This window comes from Elephantulus edwardii, unplaced genomic scaffold (genome assembly GCF_000299155.1).
Source record: "Elephantulus edwardii isolate Elephantulus edwardi_28Jun2011 unplaced genomic scaffold, EleEdw1.0 scaffold00075, whole genome shotgun sequence".
Lineage (NCBI taxonomy): Eukaryota > Metazoa > Chordata > Mammalia > Macroscelidea > Macroscelididae > Elephantulus > Elephantulus edwardii.
In genome coordinates, this window is record NW_006399825.1 from 8,851,535 (window position 1) to 8,877,839 (window position 26,305).

General features: G+C 36.1%; 1 protein-coding gene and 1 pseudogene across 1 annotated transcript in view; both read left to right on the top strand.

Moving 5' to 3' along the window:
• Positions 1–26,305, top strand: part of NBEAL1 (neurobeachin-like 1) — a 201,231-nt gene that overhangs the window by 119,594 nt on the left and 55,332 nt on the right. The window contains exons 29-36 of the mRNA XM_006889152.1: positions 875–1,003; positions 3,761–4,066; positions 4,156–4,305; positions 6,734–6,891; positions 9,827–9,951; positions 16,563–16,689; positions 23,285–23,433; positions 23,969–24,102. Coding sequence (XP_006889214.1) covers positions 875–1,003; positions 3,761–4,066; positions 4,156–4,305; positions 6,734–6,891; positions 9,827–9,951; positions 16,563–16,689; positions 23,285–23,433; positions 23,969–24,102 — 1,278 coding nt within the window. The remainder of the gene's footprint in view (positions 1–874; positions 1,004–3,760; positions 4,067–4,155; positions 4,306–6,733; positions 6,892–9,826; positions 9,952–16,562; positions 16,690–23,284; positions 23,434–23,968; positions 24,103–26,305) is intronic.
• LOC102861874 lies at positions 17,100–18,228 on the top strand (annotated as a pseudogene).

The following is a 26,305-nucleotide window of genomic DNA, read 5'->3' on the forward strand; positions in this document are numbered from 1 at the left end:
TGATGCTGCCAATTGGTCCAGTGGCGAGAATCTTTGTCTTCTTGACATTGAGCCTTAGTCCATACTGAAGGCTGCAGTCCTTGACCCTTCGCAGCAAGGGTCACTGTTCCATAGTCTTGTCAAATACCATAATGGTTACCCATTGTGTACAGTGTTTAGCTGGGCTTCCAAATTGATTTAGGCGGGAAGCGGGAGTGACATCCACTTCCTAAACTAGATTCCTCTGGAAACTCTACAGACTCTCTAAACGCTATAAATGTACAGAAATTATGTTAGTTATAGAACAGAATTCTGCACAGAAATTATGTTGGTTATAGAACAGAGTTCAGGCCTTTGTGCAAAACTTACTGTCAGTTGTATTTGACTTGACAACACTTAACCATGCTAAATGAAACTAGTGCTGTTATATCTGGAGGAGCACTCTTTTGCTTTGTACATCAATCTTTGTCAGTGTGCAATATGAAGTAACCTGGGTTGCAGTGATGCTGAAGCTTGTACCATTGGGGTATCAAATACCAGAACGGTTTACCAATGTGGACAGTGTTTGGTGGAGCGCCCATTTGTAAAACATGTTTGGAATCAGGAGTGGCATCCACTTTCTAAACCACATGCCTCTGGAAACTCTGAACTTGGAGAAATGACGATAGTTATGGAAAGACAGCAGATCTTTTGTTAATAGAGTCACTGTGAGTCATGCTTGACTTGATGGCAATCAACAACAATGACAATTGTTGCTAATATAATTCCTTTGAAATTTACCAGCTAAAGTTTGAGCTACTTTTTAAGTAATTATGATTCATCTTAGTTGGTGGAAAATTCACCAGTAGGTTTGTAATTTGAAATTTTAATTTCTTCATTTTTTTCTTTGTCAAAGCTTTTAGAGGATTTAATGCTACTCTTCGACTGTCTGTCAGTTTGGTATGCTGAAAGCCCTGAATGGGTAAAACTCTCTCAAATTCAGATCCAGTTGCTTCTAGGATTCATTGAAAAGGGTAATTTACAGGTTTGTCAGTTATTTTACATTATTTTCTGTACTTTCACTCAGTGTATGTATTTTTTTGTGTGATAAATAGATGATAATGCCTTTTTAGTCTTTTAATTATTTCATTAATTAAGACAGTGAACACTATAAAGGATTAGGGGAAGAGAGTATTAACCTGGAAAAAATGGGCAAACAAAACAGTGTGGTAATTGCAGTTAGGAACAGGACATGTATAACTTCACATTGGAGGGAGCGAAGGGGAGAAGGAGAAAGGGAGATGAGGGAAAAATATTGGGGCAGTAGAATTTAGTAGATGGGGTATGGGGTAAAGAAATAAGTACGTACAGTGAGGATGTGATGAGATGTGATAAAAGACGTTGATCAATTGTAATAAAGATTACAAAACAAAATGTATGTGAATGAGTGAAAAGCAATTAAAAAAATCCCAAAAGACTTATGCATAGTTTATACACTTACCAACATAGTTAGGTTCCAAAACCCAGGTGATTATATTAAAATCGGCATTGGGTGAAAATAGTGGATAACCACATGTGGTCATAAAATGGAAGACCACATTATGTAACTTCCAAGTCACATTATTTCCTCACTGTTAAACCACTGTGAATGAGAGGCAAGGTCAAGTTGACATATAACCTTAGCCATCACAGCCAGTATTATCTTCACTTTCATCATTCATTACTTCCAGATGTATGATGTTCATTTGTGAAAATAGTTGAATAATGGATTTTTTACTATGATCTTTAATGTCAGTTGTCGCATACCATCAAGTCGGAACTATCCCATAGCTCACTCTGCAGCACTTTTCAGAGGCAGTTAATCACCCAAGAAGAGGTTGCCCATCTTTGTCCTCTGGTGCTGCTGGCAGATTAAAACTGAGCCTTTGGGATTGCCACACAGCTTCTTATGACTAGGCCTCCCTCTAACAAGATAGTGGGTGAAGGTATATAAGAAAGTATTATTTATCATCTATATTTAGTGTAGCTGCATGCTGTGCAACCAGTGTAGAATGTTCATGTCTGTATAGTTTAGAGCGAATATTTTTTGAAAACTTTTTTTTGCATTATTCACATTCATAGTAATATTCATTTGCTGAATTGAGAAGTTTGAATCAAGCCTGAGAAAAGCAAAGTAGCTTCACCTTCCAGAAGAGGACTTAAAATTTTGAGCTGTTTTAAACATTGTTTCCTCTACTACTCCCTGGTTTATTAATGTGAAAATATTGCAGGTCTGTTCTTGATGGCTTGGCCTTTAGGGATCTGTGGGTAAACATCAGACTAGCATTATACTGAACTTGTAGCACAGACACATTTTGGAATTAGTTATGAGTTTTTCTCTTGCTTTTTTAAATTTTTAAATAAATAAGATCCAAAAGAAAAAGGATACATGGTAGATCAGTTGTCCTGCTTTGGTTATAAAATCTAGATATTTTTTCAGCTTAGACATAGGAGTCCCCTTCATGACCTAATACTTCTAACATTGTATTTTAAGGTCAAACTTTAATAGTGATATTGAATATTTCTTCACCAAATTTTGTGTCCTGAATATGTATTTTCTTGGGAGCCAAGAGTGGCGCTAGGTTTTTATCAAACACTTGGTCTTCTATGAATTTGTGGTATTTTTTTTTATTATTTTTGAGAATTTTTTTGGCTCTATGTAACAGAAACACCAACTCAAAATGACTTACAAGGAGATTCATTTGTTCACATATTTATTTTTCTACTTGTTATAGCAAGTTTAAGATGTTTCATTTAAATTCTGGTTCTTTTATTTGCTGCTTTCGTAACACTGTCATTGATTGATCATCCTGTCTTTCTTGATCTGACTTCCTTCATGGTTGCAAAATGGCCACAAATAGCATTTGAAGCTGCTTGCTTCCATATTTATATTCAAGGATAAGTGTATCTTTCCAAAGTATATTGTTCTCCGTTTTTGCAAACAGAAACACTTCTTACCTGTTATAGTTTGTTTCTTTAAGATTCTGTAGTGATCAGCTTTAGGAGAGAAAACATCTTTCAGCAGGGCAAAGGACAGGTTTGTTTTCTGTTCATTATAGTAAAGATTGTGTCTTGCCATAGACAGAGATCAGGTATTAAAAATGTAGATTTTGTATATTCAAGTTTCCTCTCATATGGTGCAATAATTATGCATTTAGACATCATCTAGTGCCGTTTTCCTCTCCTTTTGGGTATTGGGTTTTAGGGAGCTAGTGCAAGTTCTGATCTTTTAATTACGGAAGAGCCTTATCTTTGACCCAGAGAATATTTCTTTCTGTCAGCATTCATGAATAATGTGACAGGTTACCATGCTGTCTTGGAAGTTAATTAAAATCTGAGACCCTTCATAGTGCTTATAGGTACATAAAATTTCTTAGTTTGGATCAAATAGGGTCACCTCTGAAGTAATTTCTGTGGCAATAGCAGTGACATGAGTGGCTTGATTAGAGATGAATTACCTGAATATTAGGTACTGACAAAAGATTGTGTATTCTGTTAGGTTTCTTTTTTTTTTTAGAGAGAGTCGTTGGAGCTAGAGGTGGGATTATTCCTTTTCTCTTAAAATTGTAAAAGGAAGAATGAGATAGATACTGGAATAAATATCCCTTCCCAACCTTTCTTAAATACCAAATTAGATAATACATTACTTTTATAATTTTAGAACAAAACTTTTAAGAGTAGCTATAAATTTTCATGTTGCTAAATATCTGCTCTTTCTTTTGTTTAGGCCACTTTTTCTTACCTACATTATTTTTGCTTTCAGGTTTGTGCAGCGGCATCAGCAAAGCTAAATACACTCCTTCAGACCAAAATGATTGAAAATCAGAATGAGGCATGTTATATTTTAGGGAAGCTAGAAAGTGTTCTAAGTCAATCAATCAAGGAACAAACTGAAATTTACTCATTCCTAATTCCCCTTGTTCGTACCCTGGTTTCCAAAATTTATGAACTTCTCTTTATGAACTTGCACCTACCTTCTTTACCTCTTACCAGTGGCAGCTCCTCATTTTTTGAAGATTTTCAAGAATATTGCAATTCAAGTGAATGGCAAGTTTACATAGAAAAATATGTAAGTTTTTTCTTTTGAGCAATAATTTTTCTACTTGACTGTGGTTTTATTAGAAATATCTGCTAAATTTTGTATATGTTTTTATTAAGATTGTACCTTATATGAATCAGTATGAAATCCATACATTTTATGATGGTCGTGAGAACATTGCACTTTATTGGAAAGATTGTTATGAAGCCTTAATGATAAATATGCATAAGCGAGACCGTGAAGGCGGAGAAAGCAAACTGAAATTTCAGGTAAATATAACACCTACTTACTTATTCGTGTTAATTGCACATGTTTGAATTTCTTTGTAGGTTCTTTGGGATTTTCATTGTAGCTGTACATACTGTTTGCGAATGGGGTAGTTTCCTTTCCAACATGAACTTCTCTCTGAAGCTTAGTGCATTTACTAATAAGACTTACATTATTGACTCAGGGCAATGAGAAGGGACATGTTTGCCTGACCAGAGGGAAGAAGTGTTTAGTTTTGTCCTTTTAAATATGTAGTCTAGGATTCTTGTAGATATTAAGACAGTTCCCTTCTACTCACAGCTGTTGTACATAGAGTTGCTATGAGTCATAACAACACAACTTAGAATCACCATAGAAAAAAGAATTAGTCAGATAATTTTAGGAAGTAGGGTTTAGAGCTCTTGTAAATAGGCTTGCTATTAGTCACAAACGACGCAAAGGCACATAACAACAAACAACAGTATATAATCAAGTGGTTCTGAAGAAAGACATCTAAGCTGCCCTGAAGCATTGGCTGAAAATAAGGATCCAGGAATTGATGGACATTTGAGGCATTCAGCAAACAAATATTGCCCTGGATGTACTTACAAGTCTATGCCAATAGATTTGGATTCTGAAGCTTCATCTGACATACTTTGGGCATGTTGCAAGGAAGGAACCAATCCTTGCAGAGGGACTTCATGCTTGGGAGGGTGGAGGGAGCGCGAAGGAGAGAAAGACCCTTGATAAGATGGATTGATTCAGTGACTGGGATAATGGGGACAGGTGTGTCAGAGATGGTAAGATTGGCACAGGATAGGGCATAGTTAAGGGCTGTTGTACATAGGGTCACTATGAGTCACAGGCAACTCAATGGCACATAACAACAACACCACTACTATATCAAATAGGTAAATGAAAAGATATAACCCTGCTGCACACTTTCCTTGTTTTTAAACCTTTACTCTGTTGGGACAACAGTTCCTTGATCCTAGACAGAGACTCCACGTGAGCACAATTAAGTAAGTATTCTAGTATTCACATTATTCTCAGTGTTAGTCATAACTTATTATGATCCACAGACTTAAATACCTATTACTATTATTATTATTATTATACCAAGGATGGTTGTGTTCTGTTGTTATGTACTAGTGAATCAGAACAACCCAGAGCTGACCCTCCAGCAGGTTTTCAGAAGTAGTTAATCACAAGGGAGGAGTTGTCTATCTTTCTCCCGTGGAGAAGCTGGAAGATTAGAAGTGCATGTCCTTTGGTTTGGTAGTGTGATTCCTCACTACTCGGCAACCAGAGCTTCCCACCTAGGATAGTGGGAATTAATAAATAATAAAACTCATGTACTTAAAAACTACCTTCACTATTTATGATTCTTAACATGCTTATTACCGGTTAAAGATTTTTCTAAGTTTAAAAAAACTAAATACACACACACACATAAAAGCACACCTAAAATATATTGTATATTGGGTTTCAGATCATAATAAAATATAACATAAAATCAAATCACACAGACTTTTTGGTTTCCCATTGTATATAGAAGCTATGTTCACATTATACTGCAGTCTTTCAAGTATGTAGATCATTATAAAAAATGTGACACCTACCAGAACATAAGATTGATGCACAAAATAAGCACACATTGTTTGGAAAATGGAGCTGTTAAGCACAATTGATAACATTGAATCTAAATTCCAAAATCAATCTCCATAATAGTCTATGTGTTTCCTACTGCCAAAGGGGCCCTTTAGAGTAGTGAGAGAAGATCTTCACCCTGAAACCCACAGCGTCCCTTTTCAGCAGGAAGTAGCTAAGAGAATACGCCATCCCCTTTTCCTTATGAATCAGGGTGAAGTCTCTCTCAGGGACGAGTGATAGGGAATGGCAAAGGGCACACTGACAAAGGAGATTAATCAGAACTGGCTTTGACAAGGACTGTGGCAATTGGACAATTAAAACAGACATTTGGGGCGGGAAGAAGAACGAACTGGAGAGGAGGGTAGCATAGAGAAAACAGTGCAACAATGAATGAATGAAAACCCAAAATCTCTGTAAATGTTCACTAAAACTAAGAAAATTTAATAATAATTTTTTTTAAAAATGGAGCTGTTAAGGCTTGCTCAGTGCAGAGTTCTAAAAAGACTTTTAAATTATATAAAACAGTTTCTGTTAAGTACAATAAAATATGCCTTTATGATATCTAGAATGGTGCCATGTTGTTTCAATGATTTGTAGTTTTGAAAACTATAATCCTTTAATTTCAAGGAAAATTTTTCAAAAAATTTTTTATGCAACAAAGAAAACCTATTAAGTACCAGTTATTTCTTCTGTGACAACAGGTTATTGAATCAGTTTTTCAAAAAGATGACATTAAATCTTTATGTGAATAATTCAGCCCTGTTATTTATTTTATTTTGGGTTTTTTTCTCCTCCCAGGATTCTTTTGTGGGACCTTTTAATCGAAAAGCACGCCAAGAAAGCATGAGATATAATAATATGCTTAAACAAGTTAGCAGTCAACAGTTAGCTACCCTGAGATGCTGGAAGGCAATACAGCTCTACCTTACTAGTGAGAGAGGACCTTGGGCTGAAAGGTAGGAGCATAGCTTTTATTAATTACCTTTTTTATTTAGAGTTCTGCTCTAGAACTTTTTTAGCTGACCTTCTGTCTTGCTAATTTTTCTTTCTTTTAAATTAGAAAAGAAGAAATTAATACCATTTTAGTTACTGTCATTTTTTAGTATGTAAATTACAGGTTGTGATGTTTAGAGGTGTTTTAATATATATTTTTTTCTATAAGGCACTTATTTACATTTCTTTTTTTTCTCTAGCTAATAAATAATTAAACTTTAAGTTTTTGAAGGGAGCTGGTGGCCTAGTGGCAAGAAGCTGCACTGCAATCCCAGAGATACCCAGTTCAAATCCACCAGATGCTCTGCTGGAGAAGGAGGGGCAATCTCCTCCTGTACCAGTCACATCTGATTTGATGGCACATACTCAAAAAATAATAAAATTTAAAACAAACAAACAAAAAACCCTTTAAGTTTTTGGTTTGTTGTTTCTTTTTTTTTTGAAGGCCTATCATTTTTAATTATTATACTAGTTTATTTACAAATAACTTTAAGTTTTCAACCACTTTTTTTCCTTACCTTCCTTGATGGCTCTTTGAGCCAGGGGTAGTAATATTCCACATACTTCTTACTAGAGACTATCTCAGACTGAAATAAATGCCAAGATGTGAGATGTAATCCAGCTATGATGGTTATAGCTGAACCGTGATACTCATAGCAGTGATTTGGCAGTGAATTAATAATGTAATTTGTTAGTCACATAAAGATGTAGCCATCATCCATTTATTTGTATATAATATGATTTTCCTGTAGTGAATTGGTTTCTGAAACCTAACTCTGTCAGTAAGTGGCAGTTGATTCAGCTGGTCCCAAGATCACTTATGGGTTGCTTTTACTTCACCTCTCTGAGGATGCAGACTAGAGACACTTTCATGTGGTCCCTGACCTCCTCCTGTGCTATATAAAGTGGGATACAGCAACTTCTCTGGACCTTGAAAAACCACCACCTTGAGTTGGGAGAGCATCCCTAGTGTTGTGGTTATTGTCTTCGGTTTGAATCTACTGGTTGCACCTCAAGAGAAAGATGGCAGCTTTGGAGATTTACAGCCCTGGAAATAGTACGGGGCAGTTCTTCTCTGTCCTAGAGGCCCTGGCTGCAATATCAAGATGAGTACCAGACCTATTTCCATACCAGGTGGCAACTCTTCCAGAAACTGCCCCAGCACAATTAGGAGAACAAAGAAGAAGGTGGAGGAGAAGGAGGAAGAGTAGAAGAAGGCACAGAAGAAGAAGAAAATAGAAAAGAGGAAGAAGGAACTTCAGGCCTACAGTGGCAAGTAACTGAATTGCCAGTGGCTTGAATTAACTTGGAAGTGGGTTCATCCCCAGATTCTTGCCAACGCCTTGATTTTGGCCTTGTTATACTTTAAGCTAAAGACACAGTCGAGTCTTGCTAGAACTGGTCTTTTGCCCTACAGGACCGTGAGCTAATAAAAGAATGTGGATTTAAGCTGGTTGGTTGGTTTGTTTTTTAGCAGTTTGTCTTCACCAGCAGCAAAACGGGAGAAAGATTATCAGTCTCCTACCATTAGGATTTGCAGCATCAGAAGCCCAGTAGGTCACAATAAGTCAAAACCAGCTTGAAAGTAGTGAAGATCATTAATATTTTGCAGAATTGTCTTTATTTTTATTTTCCTTAAAATTATGATACATAAACATGAAATTTACCATTTTAAAGCATACTGTTTAGAGACATTTAGTACATTCTCTTTAAGGTAAATGATTATTCCATCATCACCTTTGTATCGCTCCAGAACGTTTTTTATGACTTTAAAAAGAAACATTGAATCCATTCAGTAGTCATCCCACAAGCTCATCTACTTCCCCAGCAGCACTTGACAACTACCATCTGCTTTCTCTCTCTATGGATTTGCCTGTACTGAGTATTTTATATAAAATGAATTCTGTATTATTTTACCTCTTATGTCTTACTTATATTTAGCATAATGGTCTTGGTGTTCATTCATGCTGTAATATGTATCAATTTTTTTATGGCTAAGTAATACTTCATTTGTTTGTATCCATACATAAGTTAATGAACATTTGATTTGTTTTAATCTTTTAATTATAAGAATGGAATGATGCTGCATGCACATTTATGTACACGTGTTTGTTTAAATTTCTGTTTTTAACCCTCTTGAGTACATTTCTAGGGCTGGAAAAACTGGGACATATGATCAATCTTCATTTAACTAGAAATCTCATTAGTGTTTAACTTTTTTAACAAATGTATTCAGTTCTTTTGTCTATTTTTAAACTAAGTCCTTTTTCTTTTTGGTTGAGTTTTCAGAGTTCTATATATGTTCTGAATAGTAGACCCTTTCCATATATATGATTTGCAAATATATTTAAGATTGTTTTCACTTTTCATGATAGTATTGTTGAGAGGACAAAAAAGTATTTTTTTTTCATGGAGATTCATTCCTGTTTTATAGCTTTAGCTCTTTGATTTATTCAAGTTATGTTAATTTATGTTTGTTATTATTGTTGTATACTGTTGATTTAGAAGATTATTATTTGTAAACATTCAAAATATAAACTCATTATTATAACTAATTAAGAGCTTTTTCTTATCACTATAGGAATGAAAATGTGTCAATCTAGAATCTCAAATCAAGTTCAGATCTTGTTTTTGCTATCTATTAAAGCACATGGTATTATTGAACAAATAATTTAACCTTTCTTAGGTTCCAATTTCTCATCTACAAACTGCAGCTATCTGTATTAATTTTATTTTTTCTTGGGATTGTTTCTTTCAAATGAGATCATGGAGGTGATACTTTTTTATAATATGATGCTAAACAAAAGTACCCAGTAATTTTTTACATTTTTTCAACAAATCAGTGTCTGTAACCGCACTCTATATGACTTTGTCTGTTTACTTATGAATCCTCAATAGGAAGGAGAGTCCAATTCACTGGAAACTATCTAATGTGGAAAATTATTCCCGTATGAGACTTAAATTGGTGCCAAATTATAATTTCAAACCCCATGAGGAAGCTAGTGCCTTGAGAGATAATCTAGGTAAGTTTAATGACTCTTTGGATTATTTTTTTAGTATACTGAGGGTGTTGATGGGTTAGTTATTACTTTGTTATTTGTATATGAGAGAACTATATTTACAACTGATGCTTAAATGTTGCATAGGTTCTATGTTGTAACATTTAAGTATAAAATTACTTCATATTTCATTGATTGTAATTTTTCAAAGAATAATGATAAATTTATACTGTGCTTCATCATGAAATACTGTATTATCTTACATCTATTATCAGACTGTGAAATAAAATCCTCTCTTACCCTTTTGCTAACTAAGACTTAGACTAATGTTAACACAAGATAAAATCCTTAACAGTCTTTTAGCTCTTTTCTCTTTCATAATCTGTTCTTATGTAACTCAAGATCTTTACTATTATAAATGAGCCAATTATATTTCCTAGAAATTTATATGACTTATATTTCAAAACAGATTTTGAAAGTTTTTTTTTAACATTTTGATAACTCTTGAAGAAGTCTTTTCTTTTTAATCATTTCTTCTCTTTATGAATGGACATCTTTTTTGAATTTGTGGAATACCCCAGAATTCTAATTATCAAGAGTTATTGGCAGACATGTATATTAAATGTCTCTCATTGCCTTTGAGTTAGAGCCAACTCATAGCTTACGTGCCAGTGCAGTTTTGGAGGCTGTAAATAGCTCTAGAGGAGGGTGCCCATCTTTGTCCTGTGAAGCTACTGGTGGATTCAAACCTGCTGCTTTTAGGTTAGAAGCTCATCTTCACAGAGACTATGCCACTTCTTTTCCCAAAGTTCTATAATACACTTGCTGTGGCATTTTGTGTTCAGTGAATAGGGTATAGATAAAATAACTATCAGTGTTTAAATCTTACTTTTTAAAATTGTCTTAGTACACTGACACATATAGTTCATACTATAAATTTATCAAAAGACAAATATTGCTTACCATTTAGGTTCTTATATTAGAATATAAATCCGAATAAGTGATTTTCCTTCATGAAAATACTGACTGTACATATGATTAAAAAAAAATTGCATTGACTCTTTCTTACTTAGGGACAGAGACTTGCCTTCTCTTTCCTGTACATACCCTGTGATTAACATACTTTCTTTACTCCCTTCTTGTCCTTATCACCCAGAAGACATCTTTTGGGTAAATAACTTCATCTAGTAACTGTGAGTCTGGAACCTTTTCTTTTATACCTTTTGAATGATGATTTTTCCAGATCCATACCTACTCCTCTTATTTTTATTATATTTTATTTTATTAATTTTACTGAACATTTACAGAGATTTTGAATTTTCATTCATTCATTGTTGCACTTTTCTCCCTGCCCACCCACTCCTCTTATTTTTAACCTTTGTATATAAGCCCTGGTTCTTCCATGAATTCACCACCTTATACATAACGATCTTTCCAATTTGTGTTTCTGTCTTCTTCTAGTCTGAGATTTGAAACTGCATATTAGGATATACTTGACTCTCCCACAGAAATGTTACTATAACATATATGAAACTGAATTAATTATCTTTTCCCCATACTTTTTACTCTAGATTCTGCTTCTTTGGTAACTTGTTATGGTGGTTAACAGTGGCTCTTTTAGTGGTTTTCCCAAAACAGAGGGAAAACATGCCCTAGTAAAAGTGCTGAACCAACAGAAAATTTCAAAGGGAAGCTTGATAAGACAACAAAGTACTATAATGGAATGTGCAGAGAGCTGGAATTGGGGAATGAAAAGGGAAAAACATTCTCTGTATTTTTGAGAAAAGTCAAACTGAAAACCAAATTTAAGGTTTGAGTCGCAGTATTGAAGGATACTCTGTGCGATATGTTGAATGCTTGAGGAAGCATCAAAAGAAATGGAGAGACTGTAGAATCACTGTACCAAAAAAAGTCACTGACATTGAAAAATGTCAGGAAATACCACATAAGCAGGAGCCAATGGAAGTGAAAGAGGAAGTTGAAACTGCACTGAGGCATTGGCAAAAAGAGATACCAATTGACTTATTTCTTTTAACAGATGCAACCCTAGATGTACTCACTAATCTGTAGGAAATTTGAATGAGAGCTCTCTGGCCAATGCATTGGAAGAGGTACATATTTATTCTTATTCTCAAGAAAGATGTCTCAACAGAATGTGGAAATGATCAAACAGTATCATTAGTAGCACATGCAAGTAAACACTGCTGAAGATCATTAAAAATGGCTAGAATAATACACAGATAGGGAACTGCTAGAAGCTGGATTCAGAAGAGGCCTAACAACAGGGATATCCTTGCTGATATCAGATGGCTCCTGGCTGAAAGTAAGAATACCAGAAGAATGTCTGTTTTATTGACCATGCAAAGGCATTTGTCTATATCAATCATAACAAGTTATGGCTACCATTGAGAAGAATGGGAATTATAGAGCACTTAGTTGTTCTTATGTTAACCTACACCTAGACCAAGAGGCTATTGTGTGAACAGAGCAAAGGAACATTCCATGGCTTAAAATTAAGAAAGGAGAGCATAAAGGTTGTCTTCTCTCTCCATCCCTATTCAGTTTGTACGTAGAGCAAATTATTCAAGAAGCTGGACTTTATGAAGAAGAATGTGTTATCAGGATCAGAGTTAGACTCATCAGTAACCTGTGTTATGCAGATGACACAACCTTGCTTGTTGAAAGTGAAGAGGACTTGAAGCACTTATTGCAAAAGATCAAAGAATACAGCCTTCAGTATGGACTGCATCTTAATGTCAAGGGAACCTAAATTCCTATCATTGCACTAATAGACAACATCACAATAGGTAGAGAAAAGATTGAAAATGTCAATAACTTCATCTTACTTGAGTCTATAATTAACACCCATGGTACCTGCAGTCAGGAAATCAGGAGGCATACTGAACTGGGAAAGTCTGCAGTCTGGGACTTCTCCAAATTATTGAAGAACAGTGATGTCACTTTGACGTCTAAGGCATTTCTGGTTCAGGCCATGGGTTTTCTGTTCACTTGCATCTGGAAGCTGGACAGTGAATAGGATGACAGAAGAAAAATTGATGCCTTTGAGCTGTGGTGTTGGAGAATACTGAATACCCCGTAGAATGCAGCTAGAGTGATCCTTGGAGGCAAAGATAATAAAGCTTCACCTCATATACTTCAGGCATGTTACTAGGAGGGGCTACTCCATAGAGAGGGACATAATGCTCAGAAAGGAAGAGGATCAGCAAAGGAGAGGAAGACCTTGCACGAGGTTGATTGACACAGTGACTGCCTCAGTGGACTCTAGTGTGTCAGGAAGTAGGAGAATGGCACAGAATAGGACAAGGCTCAGATCTTTTGTTATAGGGTCACTGTGGGTCATATTTGACTTAGCAACAACAGTTAGTGGTGCTGATTAGAAATCTTAGGATTATCTGTGATTCTCTCTTAGTACCCTATTTATTGAACTCTTCAGGCACAATACTCTGCTGATACTATTTCTGAAGCATCTTTTAATTATTTCATCTTCCCTTTATTCCTTTGGCTTTGTGCCACAGTAGTTTCTCCAGTTACTATGCCTCCTTTCCTCATTTCATTCATCATTCATCATTCATTTATTCATCAGATTTTCAGCTTAAAATCATGTGTGTGTGTGTGTGTGTGTGAGAGACTCAAGGAAGGCTTTATTAGTCAGCAGAGCTCTGACAGGCCACAGCCTCTCAATGGTCAGCTCACTAAGAGCAAAATGTCCTCCTTATATAATTTTACAAAGGTACAGGTTGAGGTTTCCTTCCCACTGGCTAATTTTACATACATTTTGATTGGTACATTGGGTGCTCTGGGCAAGAGGCTATAGGCTAACAATAGTTTCCTTAACATCTTAAAAGCAAAGTGGTCCTTAAAAACTGTATCTGCCTCATTTATATTTCTGTGCCCTACCAACTTGGGCCAAAAGGCTTTATCTCGTCTGTATTCCCAGGCTGCTCCTTGAAGGCAAGGATTCTGAAGCGCCATGTTGCAAAGCGGAATCAGTCCTTGGAGAAGGACGTCATGTTTGGGAGGGTGGAGGGACAGCACAGGAGAGGAGGACCCTCAATGAGATGGTTTGTCTCAGTGACTGGAGTAATGGGGTTGGAGGTGTTAGAGACCATAAGGTTGGCACAGGATAGAGCAGGGTTCAGCACTGTTCCCTGTAGGGTCGTTATGAGTCGCAGGCAATCTGACTCCACATACCAACAGTAGCAACAGACCAACTGCATATTTCCTTTTTCTGTATTATGGGAATAGCCTGGTCCTGGGGACGCCAGACAAAACGCCATTTCAGCCTGAGCCTGAGAACCCTAGTTCTGGACGTGGCCCTGCAGTGCATCCCAGTGTGGTCACTCTAGAACAGTGACGAGGCCATTTCGCCTCCCAATACTGGGGCGTGTAGCCCCTCACCCACTCCCTTCGGGAACCCTATCCAACCTGTAGGCTCTCCCACCACAGAGGCCCCAAATGGCCGCAAACCACCAACTCGAACCCAGACCCCTGCATCCCCAAACTCGCTTGCCGTTTACTTAGAGAGTTTTAACGCAGGAATATGTAAAGACCTCACGGCCTAGGAGGACCGAGGAAGACCTGACATTAGTTGTATGATTCAAGCCAGCCCACCAGTGCCACTCTGCATGCATCAGCTTAAAATCTTAATGCGTTCATGTCAATCTTTCACATACAACCAATTTGTTGTATCTGTTTTTTCTAGACTTTTTTCTTACAGTTTTTATTCTCATATGTTTTATGTAATTAAAAGTTTAATGATAAATTTATTTTTACATTAAATAAGACGAAAAACATAATAGAAATAATAGCTTGTTCTAAGGAAAGTGTGAGTCAGCACAGCACTAACCATTGTAGAGAAAGGTCTTATCAAATTTCTACAGAATATGATAGGTGTACCTTAGATTGATTCATTTCTTTTGTCTGAACAGAGTACCATTTGAGGAACAAAGGAGAAGATAGAATGCAGCATATTTAAACTTACACATTTTAGTCTTTTTGTAGTGTTTGTTACTTAATGAAATACTATAATGTCTTTATTCATATTTAATATGTAAGTATTTTAAAGTCCTACTATAAATTAATTATCAGTCCTATTTAAGATTCTGCCAGTTTTTCCATGGGAGAAAGATGACAATCTCCTCCCATGCAATTACTGCCTCTGAAAACCTGCTGGAGGGTCAGCTGTGGGTTGGTTCTGACTCAGGACACAACACACACATTCTCATCAATTATGAACATTTATGTTACTATTCTCCTTATATTCACCTATATGAGAAATGAATGCATGATGGTAACTACCATTTGTTTTATACTTAAAGTGTGCCAAAATACTCCCTCACCTGTTACTTTCCATATTTATAAAAGTCATTAAGTCTAGTGATATATTCCCCACTTTGAAGATTGACAGTTTAGATTGAGAGTCAGGTGGCAGATAATTTGAAACTGGGTTTACTCCTTAACGGCCTTATTCATTCCTTATGACAGCATCTTGTTTCATATTTAGCTTATAAAGTACATTACAGTTCAACAGTTGGTCTCTTTATCTGGAAAAAATAAGAGTGAAGACAAGCAAAAATGTATTAAAACAGTCTAACAGATAAATTGACCACATATACCTCAACTTTCATGATCCTAAGGCCAGAAGAACCAGACTGACCACTCTAAAAGGGATCTCAGTAGAAGATCCTAGAGCGGAAGAGAGAGTGGAAACAAAACTCAAAAACAAAAATGGCTAGGCTTACTGGTTCAGTAGACATTTATGGGCCTCTGAGGCTGTGGCTTTTGGTCATCCTTCAAACTTAGTGCTAAGAAAATGCACTGCAATCCCAAAGGCACATGGTTCAAATTTAACAGCTGCTCTACGCAAGAAGGATAAATAATCTCCTCTGTGCAGTTTACTATCTTTGAAAATCCTTTGTAAGTTCAGCTATACATTGATTCCAATTGATGACACACAACAAGAAGCAACTCAACTTTCAGACAGACATTGGACCGGTTTGTAAGGTGACCAATAATAACAGGGAGACACTCACTCCTTAGAATACCCAACCTGTAGGGTCAAAAGAGCAACATTTACCCTAGGATAAAGCCTTGAAGGCAGGAAGGGATAAAGTAGAAGACTTAATGGAAATTACAGTTATTATAAGGAAGTAGAATAAGTGATTACATTTTAAATCTTAATGTTATAAAACAAAATGATTAACTGAAAAAAAATAGTTTATAAACTTTCACTCATCACAGGAAGAGAGATTGTGTGTTTATGTGTGGGGGCCCATGGTGACACAGTTGTTAAGCAGGTGGCTGCTGAAAGTTGTGGCAATCAGCTTTCATAAAGATCTGCAGCATTGAAAGCTATAGGATGATTGTCTTTTGTCCTCTAACATTAAAATGAATTGAAATCTACTCAAATGCAATGAATTTAGTTTTAAATTTATATAAATTTTCTCTTACCAAAACCCCACTGCTGTTGGGTTGATAGTCAAGACTCATGGTAACCCACCCAGGAGACTGACTTTCTACTGACCTTTCAGTTAATAGTATAACACATACTATACCACCAGAACTCCTTCATTTTCCCTTACTTAGCATTCAATAAAGTTTTTGTATTATTACAGGTGTCCAGCACTCACAACCGTCCAGTGAATCCTTGCTTTTGGAAGTTGTAAAACAAGTAAAAGTTAACGATATGGAGGAAGATAAATTAGACCTTCTAGAAGATGACATAACAACCAGAGGAAATATGTATGTGTAACTTTTTGAAAGAATTTAAAACTATTTGGTTTTATACAGTGGGTTGTAAAATGAAAATATTTGCTTGAAATGCTAATATTAAGAATTTCCACAGTCTGATGTTTAATGTTAAAAATGCTATAAGGAGCCTATAACCCTTTAGTAAATGGAAGGAAATTAGACAAAAGCAGAAATACATGACAACACCAAGCTAAATGGGCAGGATAAACATTAATGTTAAAATCAGTAAAACAGGCCGCCTCCCTGCCTCTGCGGGTGCCTTCCCCTGCCCACCCCGCCCCCGTGGCCGAGCCCGGGAGTTGAGTGGGAGTCGACCAGCTGCCAAGGGCAGCACCAGGACCCCACGTGGGATACTGCAGCCAGAGCCCGGGAGGGGCCGAGCCACCACCATATCAACTAGGATGTCCCGACATGAAGGTGTCAGCTGTGATGCATGTTTAAAAGGAAATTTTCGAGGACATAAATACAAGTGTTTAATTTGCTATGGTTATGGTCTTTTTGTGCATCTTGTTATGAAAGTGGTGCAACAATAACAAGGCATACAACCGACCACCCAATGCAGTGTGTATTAACCAGGGTAGATTTTGACTTATACGATGGTGGGGAAGCTTTCTCTGTAGAGCAGCCACAGTCTTTTACTTGTCCTTATTGTGGAAAAATGGGCTATACGGAGACATCACTTCAAGAACCTGTGACTTCTGAACATGCAGAAACATCAGCAGAAGTGATTTGCCCAATTTGTATAGCATTACCTGGAGGTGATCCTAATCATGTCACAGATGACTTTGCAGCTCATCTTACACTTGAACACAGAGCCCCTAGAGGTTTAGAATGAATCGAGTGGTGTTCAGCATGTACGTAGTGTTTCACCGTGGCCGGGGATTAGGAAACCCTTGTGCGGGTAGATCAAACATGTACTTTACGAGCAGTTCTTTCTTTTTCTTCTTAGAGTTCATATTCTCCAAGCAATAGGGAGGCCATGGATCCTATAGCTGAGCTTTTATCTCAGTTATCAGGAGTGAGATGCTTTGCAGGAGGACAGCTAAACTCTTCTGGCCCTTCTGCTTCTCAGTCACAACTGCAAATGCAGCTGCAGCTGGAACGATAACATGCACAGGCAGCATGGCAACAACTGGAGACGGCATGCAACACAGCCCTGTGCAATAACACGAGCAGTGTCACCACTACAGTCACACAGTCCACCACCACAGCCAACACGGCCAGCACAGAAAACAGCAGACCATCAGAATTTCCAGTTTCTTTTAACAAGGTTGAATCATCCTAAGATGTCTAAGACAGAGCGCCAGTGCATGGAAAGCGAGCAGGCAGACCGCAGCCTGTTTGTGCAAGAGCTGTTTCTATCGACCTTAGTGCGTGAAGAGAGCTCGTCGTCAGACAAGGATGAACGGGGGGAGATGGCAGATTTTGGTGCTATGGGCTGTAAAGATATTATGCCTTTGGATGTTGCTTTAGAATACCTAAATTTAAAAGAGTAATAAAGGAAATGAGCCTCCACCACCTCCTCTTTGATGACATCCCAATTCACAGACAATGTCCTCTGTGCTGTATTTGCCAGTAAAAGTGGACAACAATGAAAAAATATCAGCAAAACAAATTGATAAAATAAGTCCCTACTGTGATTAGCCATGAATTAAATGGAAATATCACTGAAAATATGAAAGCTATTATAATCACCAGTGATAACCTTATGCTAATAAGTTTAATAATGTAAATGAAATTAAACAATTTCTAGAAAGCCGAAAATTACCAGTGCTTCCCAAGAAGAAATAAATATTATAAATAGGCATGTATCTTTTTAAAATTTTATAGTTTTGAAATTGATCCTAAGTAAATATAAAATAGATGTTTGTGTTTAAAAAAATTATCCAATAGAATGCAAACATTACAGAATGATAACATTGTTATCACACTCAAGTAAAATCTTCTGAAGGTTATTCAAAATAGAAGAAGCTGTACATCAGCAGGGAACTGACAAATTCAATCTAGATTGAGAGGAGACCAAGGATGGATCCTGACTGAAATAAAATACCAGAAAGAGATTTATTTGTGTTTTCTTAACTATGTAAAGGCTTTTGACTGTATGGATCATAAATAATGGCTAAAATTGAGAAAAATGGGAATTTTAGAACATATATAGTGCTCATGTGGAGCCTGTACATAGAATGCAAAGCAGTTCAGACAGAACAAGGGGATGGTTTTAAAGCAAGAAAATTGTCAGGATTGGATCCTTTCTCTGTACTATTTCATCTGTGTGTGGAACAAATAATCTAATAAGCTGAGATATATGAAGAATATGGCATCTGAATTGGTGGGAGACTCATCAATAACTTAATGTATGTGGAGGATTCTACCTTCCTTGAAGAATCCATAGACAATTTGGACACTAAATGAAATTCTAAGACTATAGCCTTCAGTATTGATTGCACTTAAGCATCAAGAAAACAATGCTTACATCTAGACAAGTAGGTAATGTTATGATAGATGGAAAAAGATTGAACTTGTCAAGGATCTCATTTTGCTTGGATGCACAACCAAGACACAAGTGCATCTGTGCACCACACATGATATTGTCGTTTGTGTCATAAGCCTGTGATACTTGGACAACAAATAAGGAAGACCAAAAAAATAATTGATGCCTTTGAATCATGGTGTTTGTCAAGAATATTGAATATAGTGTAGATTATTAAAAGAACAAATAAATCTGTGTTGGAGACAGCACCCAGAGTACTCCTTGAGAGTAAAGATGTAGAGACTTTTCCTCTCATACACTTGTCATATTGTCAAGAAATGCCAGTCTTTGGGTAGAAGACCTCATTCTTGGAAAAGGAGAAGCTTATCAAAAGAGAGGAAGACTTTTAATGAGGTGGACTTGAAATGGTGGGCTTGAGCATGGTGGAGAGTCTGAGACTGTTACAGGATAGGAAAAAGTTTTATTTTGTTGTTCATAGTCTTCTTGACAGAACAGAAGAAACAACTTCATCCATGGTTCTCAATCTATCTTTTGTATTATTATTTGCCTACATACTAAATCCATGTAATTTCATTTGATAGAAAATACAATTAAAATGCATTTGATTTAAAATTCATCAGAAACTGTAACAAGTCCAAAAGATTGTGGGATGGCAGAATCAACTGCTGAGCGAAAATACTATCACTTAAGAATTATGTATGCCAACAAAAGTATCCTTCAGAATGGTCCTGTGACAGTTACTCATCCACATGCAAAAGATTGAATGTGGACCTTGCAATAGATTGAATTGTGTTCCTTGAAAACATTATCATTTTCAGTATTAACTCTATGCCTGTAGTTATAATCCCATTTGATAATAGATTTTGTTATGCTGCTGATGCAGGGCAGGTTGTATTTGGGGTCTTACAAAATATAAAACAGATTAAGCAAGCAGAGATTGGAGATCTCCAAGGAACCAAAATTTAGAAGCTGAAAAGATACAGACCTACACTTAGAGCCAGCACTCTAAATTTAGTCATCTAGCTTGGAAGGAGGAGTGGCATCCACTTCCATAATAGCTTGCCTCTGGAAAACCTATGAACTTGGAGAGAGGATGAGAGACACCCAAGCGTTGAGGACTCTCCTTCATAGGGTCGCTATGAGTTGCCTGCGATTTGACGGCACTTAACAACGGTCTGGAGAGGGTTAAACCGAGTGGCTTCTTGGAGGCAAGGATCCTGAGGCTTCATCTAACATACTTTGGACATGTTGTAAGGAGGGACCGGTCCTTGGAGAGGGATATCATGCTTGGGAGGGTGGAGGGCAGGCACAGGACGGGAAGGCCCTCTGTGAGGTGGATTGATTCAGTGATTGGGATAATTGGGTTGGGAATGTCGGAGGCAGTGTGATTGGCACAGGATAGAGCAGAGTTTAGGGGTGTTGTACATAGGGTCACTATGAGTCGCAAATGACTCGATGGCACATAACAACAACAGTCTTTGAAACTATGACAAGTTTAATTTCTCTGTATTAAAGGTATTAATATGTAGCATTTCTTTTATGGCAGTACATATAGCAGAGTTTGTTAGCAAAAGAACAGGGTGCTGCTCTAACAGATAACTAAAATGTGGAAGCTTTTCAAGAGAGGCTGGAGTTTTCTGGTGCCTCCTTAGAGCTCCCATGCCATAGTCTGTGGCATGTGAACTGACCAAATGGCCATGTGTCTGTAGTGGTATTAATCCACCAGAGGCTCAAGGGAGAAAGGTAGGTACCTTTTCTTCCATTAATATTCATAGCCTGGGAAATCCCAATAGAGGAGCTTATGAATAGGAAGCAACTCAATGCCTGTGGATGTCTCAGAGTGGTTGTTGGCAGAATTAGAGGCATTAAGATAATTCTGGTGAGAAATAAATCAGGAGAGCTAGAGAGCAAAATCTCTCACCATCTTAGAGAAGACATACATGGCCAGCTATATTATAGAAATGTAAACACTGAGTATGCTGCTGGTGAAACTTTAAAAAAAATTTGGTTGTATTTTGGAAGAAAGATGATGTTTTTTAATGTACTGGCAAATTGAATTCTATTCAGATGTTTGATGAAAGTTAGAACTTGTAATTTGGTTATTTAGATTAGATTTCTAAGCCTGGTCTTGAAGGGGCTGTGTGATTTCTCCTTGCTCCTTATGGCAGAATTCAAGAGAAAGAGGTCAGCTTAAAAATTAGCTGTGCAGAACGAAATATAGCTTAAAAATTTGGGAGAATTCTCTTGCACAAACTAAAGACACATGTTTTAGAATCTGCATCAAGGATATAATTATAGAAACGTTTGTTAAAGAGGTTAAGCCTATGACTCTTGGATCTAAGCAGCTACGACAACAGAAAACTAAGATTGCTAGAAATAGAGAAAAGTACAAAATCAGAGAAAGCTATGTCTCTTGGAATTCTAAATAAAGCAAGATACACACCAAAGAATTTGCATTTTCTGTTCTTCAAGATGATGAGAACCATCCCTTGAGTGTGTTAGAAAGAAACACAGAAAGCAGAATTGCCTCATCCTGAACTGCCATTGCCTCTGGGGGTGTAAAGGTGAGATGATAGTCTCCTAGATTTTAAAAAGTTGAATCTTTGTGTTTCACAGATCTTTGCCTTACCTTGTCAAGTCTAAGCTAGTGAGTCCTCAGATGGACTAAGAACACAAGGATGCTGCTCAAAGCAAAATTGCCATCACCAGTGGTCTCGAGAAAAGTGTGTGTTACGACTGTATTCTTTCTCTATACTTGTTCAATCTGTAAGCTGACAAATCGTTCAAGAAGCTGGTCTTTATGATGAGGAATGTGGTGTCGGTTCATAACAACCCACATTAAACAGAAACATGACTTATTTGTTGAAGGTGAAGAGGACTTGAAACACTTGCTACAGAAGAACTATAGCCATCAATATTGATTACATCTCAACATAAATAAAACAGTCATCACTGGACCCTTAGGCAACATAATGATTCATGGAGAAAAGATTGAAGTTGTCAGAAATTCAATCTTAATTGGATCCATAATCAACATCCTTGGTATTAGCCATCAAGAAATCAGAAGACATGCAGTATGCACTGAAAAAAATCTGCTGTCAAGGAGCTCTCCAAAATGTTAAAGAGCATCGATGTCAGTTTTAAAGGCTAAGGTGCTGTGATGCTGACTGGGAACTCTTTTTGGCGTAATATTTACAGTATTATGTCACTAAACAAAAGCCTCTTCTCTTTGGCAATTCCAGCCCATGTAGGGCCTCCTCAAATCTATGTAGGGCCTTCTTTTGAACAGTTCATAGCCTTAGAAACCCAATGGATAGTCAGCTAAGAATCTATTCTGACTCTAAGGCAGTCTCTTAAAAGAGAGTGATTGTAAGATGGTGCAGTTGCACTAGTTTTAATTACTCTTGAAATTTCTCTTATAATTTAAAAATCATAATTAGCATTTTAGTAATTATTTACAAAATACCATTAATAGTCTTTTATTCATCAAGTTTTGCTTGGATCAAACAATGTCTCCCAAAATAGATTAAATTGATATTACCAGCACTGCTTCATGTTTGATTAGTCATCTGCCAGTGCTACTAAAATTTTTTACTGTATTTGTATTAATAGATTGGACAGAATCAAAATGTTGTTGCTGCTGTTTGTTGTTATGTGTCGTTGAGTAGCTTGTGACTCATTCTAAAGTATGTTAGACGAAGCCTCAGAACCCTAGCCTCCAAGGAGCCTCCCCGGTTTAACCCTCTTCAGGATGAATCTGTTTGTTTTCCTAGAAGTCCATGGTACCCTCAATACTCTTCTCCAGCACCACAGCTCAAAAGCGTCAATTCTCCTTCTATCCTCCCTAGTCGTTGTCCAACTAGGAAGAAGGATTGGCCATCCACTTCTGAAATAGCAGGCCTCTGAAAACATTTTTAATGAAATGAAATTATTTAATAAAAATATTTGGACAATATTAATGCATTTAAAAACAGTAGAGTTTTGTAGTTAGTAATCTTAGGTAATTTTTTTAGGTAATTATTTTATAGACATTATTTGAATATGGTATTTTCATGTAAGAAAAATATGTCTCATTCTTTTTTGTTATCTTTACAGTGATGAGAAAGAAGAACAAGATCAAAAAGAAAAACTATTACTGACAGAAGACTGTGAACTCATTACAGTAATAGATGTAATTCCTGGTAGATTAGAAATCACTACTCACCACATTTACTTCTATGATGGGAGCATTGAAAAAGAAGATGGTGAGGACAATAATTTCTGTTGTTCAGTAATTATGTATCTAGTTTATCAGTCATGAAAAGGAAAAAGCAAGACAAGACTGGAATTTTATTCATCATGTAGAAGGATTAAAAACTCAGTAAATGGTTAAATTAATCATTCAACAATAAGTTGAAGGGAATGCTTTTACTTTTATTGTTAATTTACTTTAAAATGTTTGGTCTGAGGAATTATTATTAACTTCAGTTACGAAATACAGTCTTAATTTTGTCCTGTCATTTGGTGCATGCAGTTTACCAGCATAAAGAGAAAATGTAAAAATATTTCTAACATATAATATTCAGAATTATTTACTATTCTGGAAAAATTGTAAAATAAGTGTAGAATTATTTTTTTAAGAGCTATAAAAGAAATACAGATTAAACTCCAATAAATTTATTAAATGGAAATTAGCAACATAAAAGTTTAATTCTTTTCAGGAATACCACCATATTTATGAATAGCACAAGAAACTTTATATACATGGCTCTATCTTCACAACATTTCTACTGTTTTCAGGAATAGGTTTTGATTTCAAGTGGCCTCACACTCAGGTGCGAGAGATTCACTTACGGCGATACAATTTAAGGAGGTCAGCCCTTGAACTATTTCATGTTGACCAATCCAACTACTTTCTCAATTTCAAAAAAGAGGTATGTGTACAGTACTTCAGTTTTGCAAGATCTGAAATGTTAGTTTCTTTTCCTAGTGAACTCTAATGGAATTTTGGATTCTACTTTTTGACCAAGTCATAAAATTAGAAGAGAAAAGCAATGCCTTAACATCTCTACATTATATGAAATTTTGCTGCAATTTCTTTATATTTGATTGTTGGGAGGGTAGTTGTTGTTAGTTCTTATGATAAAGAAGTTGTACCATATTGAGTATCAGACAGTTTAAATACCTTAGAGTATGTGATTTTTTTAATATAGTAGGTAATATAGATTATGATATTCACTGGGGGAAGATTCATTAACATCTATGTTAAAAAGATGACATGATCTTGGCTGCAGAAAGTAAAGAAGAGTAAAAACACTTAAGATCAACGACTATAGCCTTCAATATGGATTACATCTCAGTATCAAGAAAATTTTCACACATGGACCAGTAGGCAGCATTATGATAGAGAAAAGATTGAAATTGGCAACCATTTCATTTTACTTACTTCCAGTGCTCATGACAGCAGCAGTCAAGAAATCAGAAGATACATCATTAAAGTACCAGAAAACAAAGATGTCTAATTAAAGACAAACTGTGTCTGGCTTGAAGCATGATATTTTCAGCTGCTTTATATAGAAATTAGATTTGAACAGTGAAGACCAAAGAAGAATTGATTCCTTTGAAGTGTTGTATAAGATTATTGAATTCCAAAAAGGGAGACCTTTAATATGATGGATTGACACAGTGACTGTGACAGTTGACTTGAGATCATGAAGGTGACACAAAGGTTCCAATCTGATGTTTACAGGCAACTAGCTGGCACCTAACAACCACCACCATAATAAGATCAAATTTAAGAAAGGGAGACGGAGGGATTAATCATTGGGTTGTACAATTTGATGGATGGGTGTGAGGGAAATTGAAAGAATTTATTCAAATTTGTATTTGAATTTTGTAAATAAACTAGTAGAAAAACAGAAAAAGGAAAGAAAAAAGTGAGGAATCTAAAAAGACCCACAAAACAATAGCCTGTGGATCTACAAAATTCATATGACTATAAACAAAAATAATCTTAGTCAATCTTAGTTTTAAAAAAAAGGAAAATATATTTAGATTAAAATTCAACAATAGTGACATGAATCTTTCTTCTGAGAATGTTTTAAATTTTCAAATCACTTAAGAGCTTAATCTGAGACCAAATTAACCTATGTTTAAGTATCAGTTCCATCATTTGCTGTAATCTTGGTGCTTCCCTCACTGAAGGTCAGACTTTCATCATAGTCTTAATGACTTTCCGCAGTTTACCTGTTTCTCTCCTCATTAACCTTTCACTAAACTCTTGTTCATATATTTTGTCACATTTAAGATTAAGCCCAGACAGTAAACGTCAGTTTGCCAGTAGGATCAAGTGTCAATTAATTATTTACTTTAAGAATTTCAGGAGTATTTTTTTTCTTCTATTTTTACAACACAGTAACTGTTTCCTTTGAAAAATAGACTTTTCCTTGTAGGCAAATAAAAGGCATGTCTTTTTATTTTTTTAAAGAAAACTATGTCATAATTTCCAGGTCTTTACCTGGTGAATATTGAATACTGTACTTTGTTTTCATTTTTCTTACAGTTTCTTTTTTTTTTTTTAAAGTATGCTAATCACTTCTGGGTGAAAATTTACAAAGGCTTGTCGGTTTCCATCTACCTATTTCTGACTAATCGTTCTGTGATATTGATTACCTTTCTCACAATTTGTCATTCTCATTTTTTCCCATTTTGTTGCTATTAATCTAGCTTCCCTGCCCCTTTGTCTTCTCAGCTTTGTTTTAAAATTTTTTTTTACTGTTTTTGTAAGGGAGCACAGTACTCAGATAATTTTTTTTTTTAAATAAGCCAGTCTCGGCGAGCTCTGGTGGCCTAGTGGCAAGAAGCTGGAACTGCAATCTCAGAGATACATGGTTCGAATCCACCAGATGCTCTGCTGGAGAAGGAGGAACAATCTCCTCCTGTACCAGTCAGATCTGATTTGACGGTACACACAAAAAATAATGAAATAAAATAAACTTTAAAAAAAAAATAAGCCAGTCTGTTCTTTGGTTGAACCCTGAATACCAAAAGTGACTTCAGTATCAAATTTAAAGGATTGAGTTCTTCTAGTCTCTATTGACCTGTACTCTGAACTTTTTTAGGTATTTGCATTTTTTT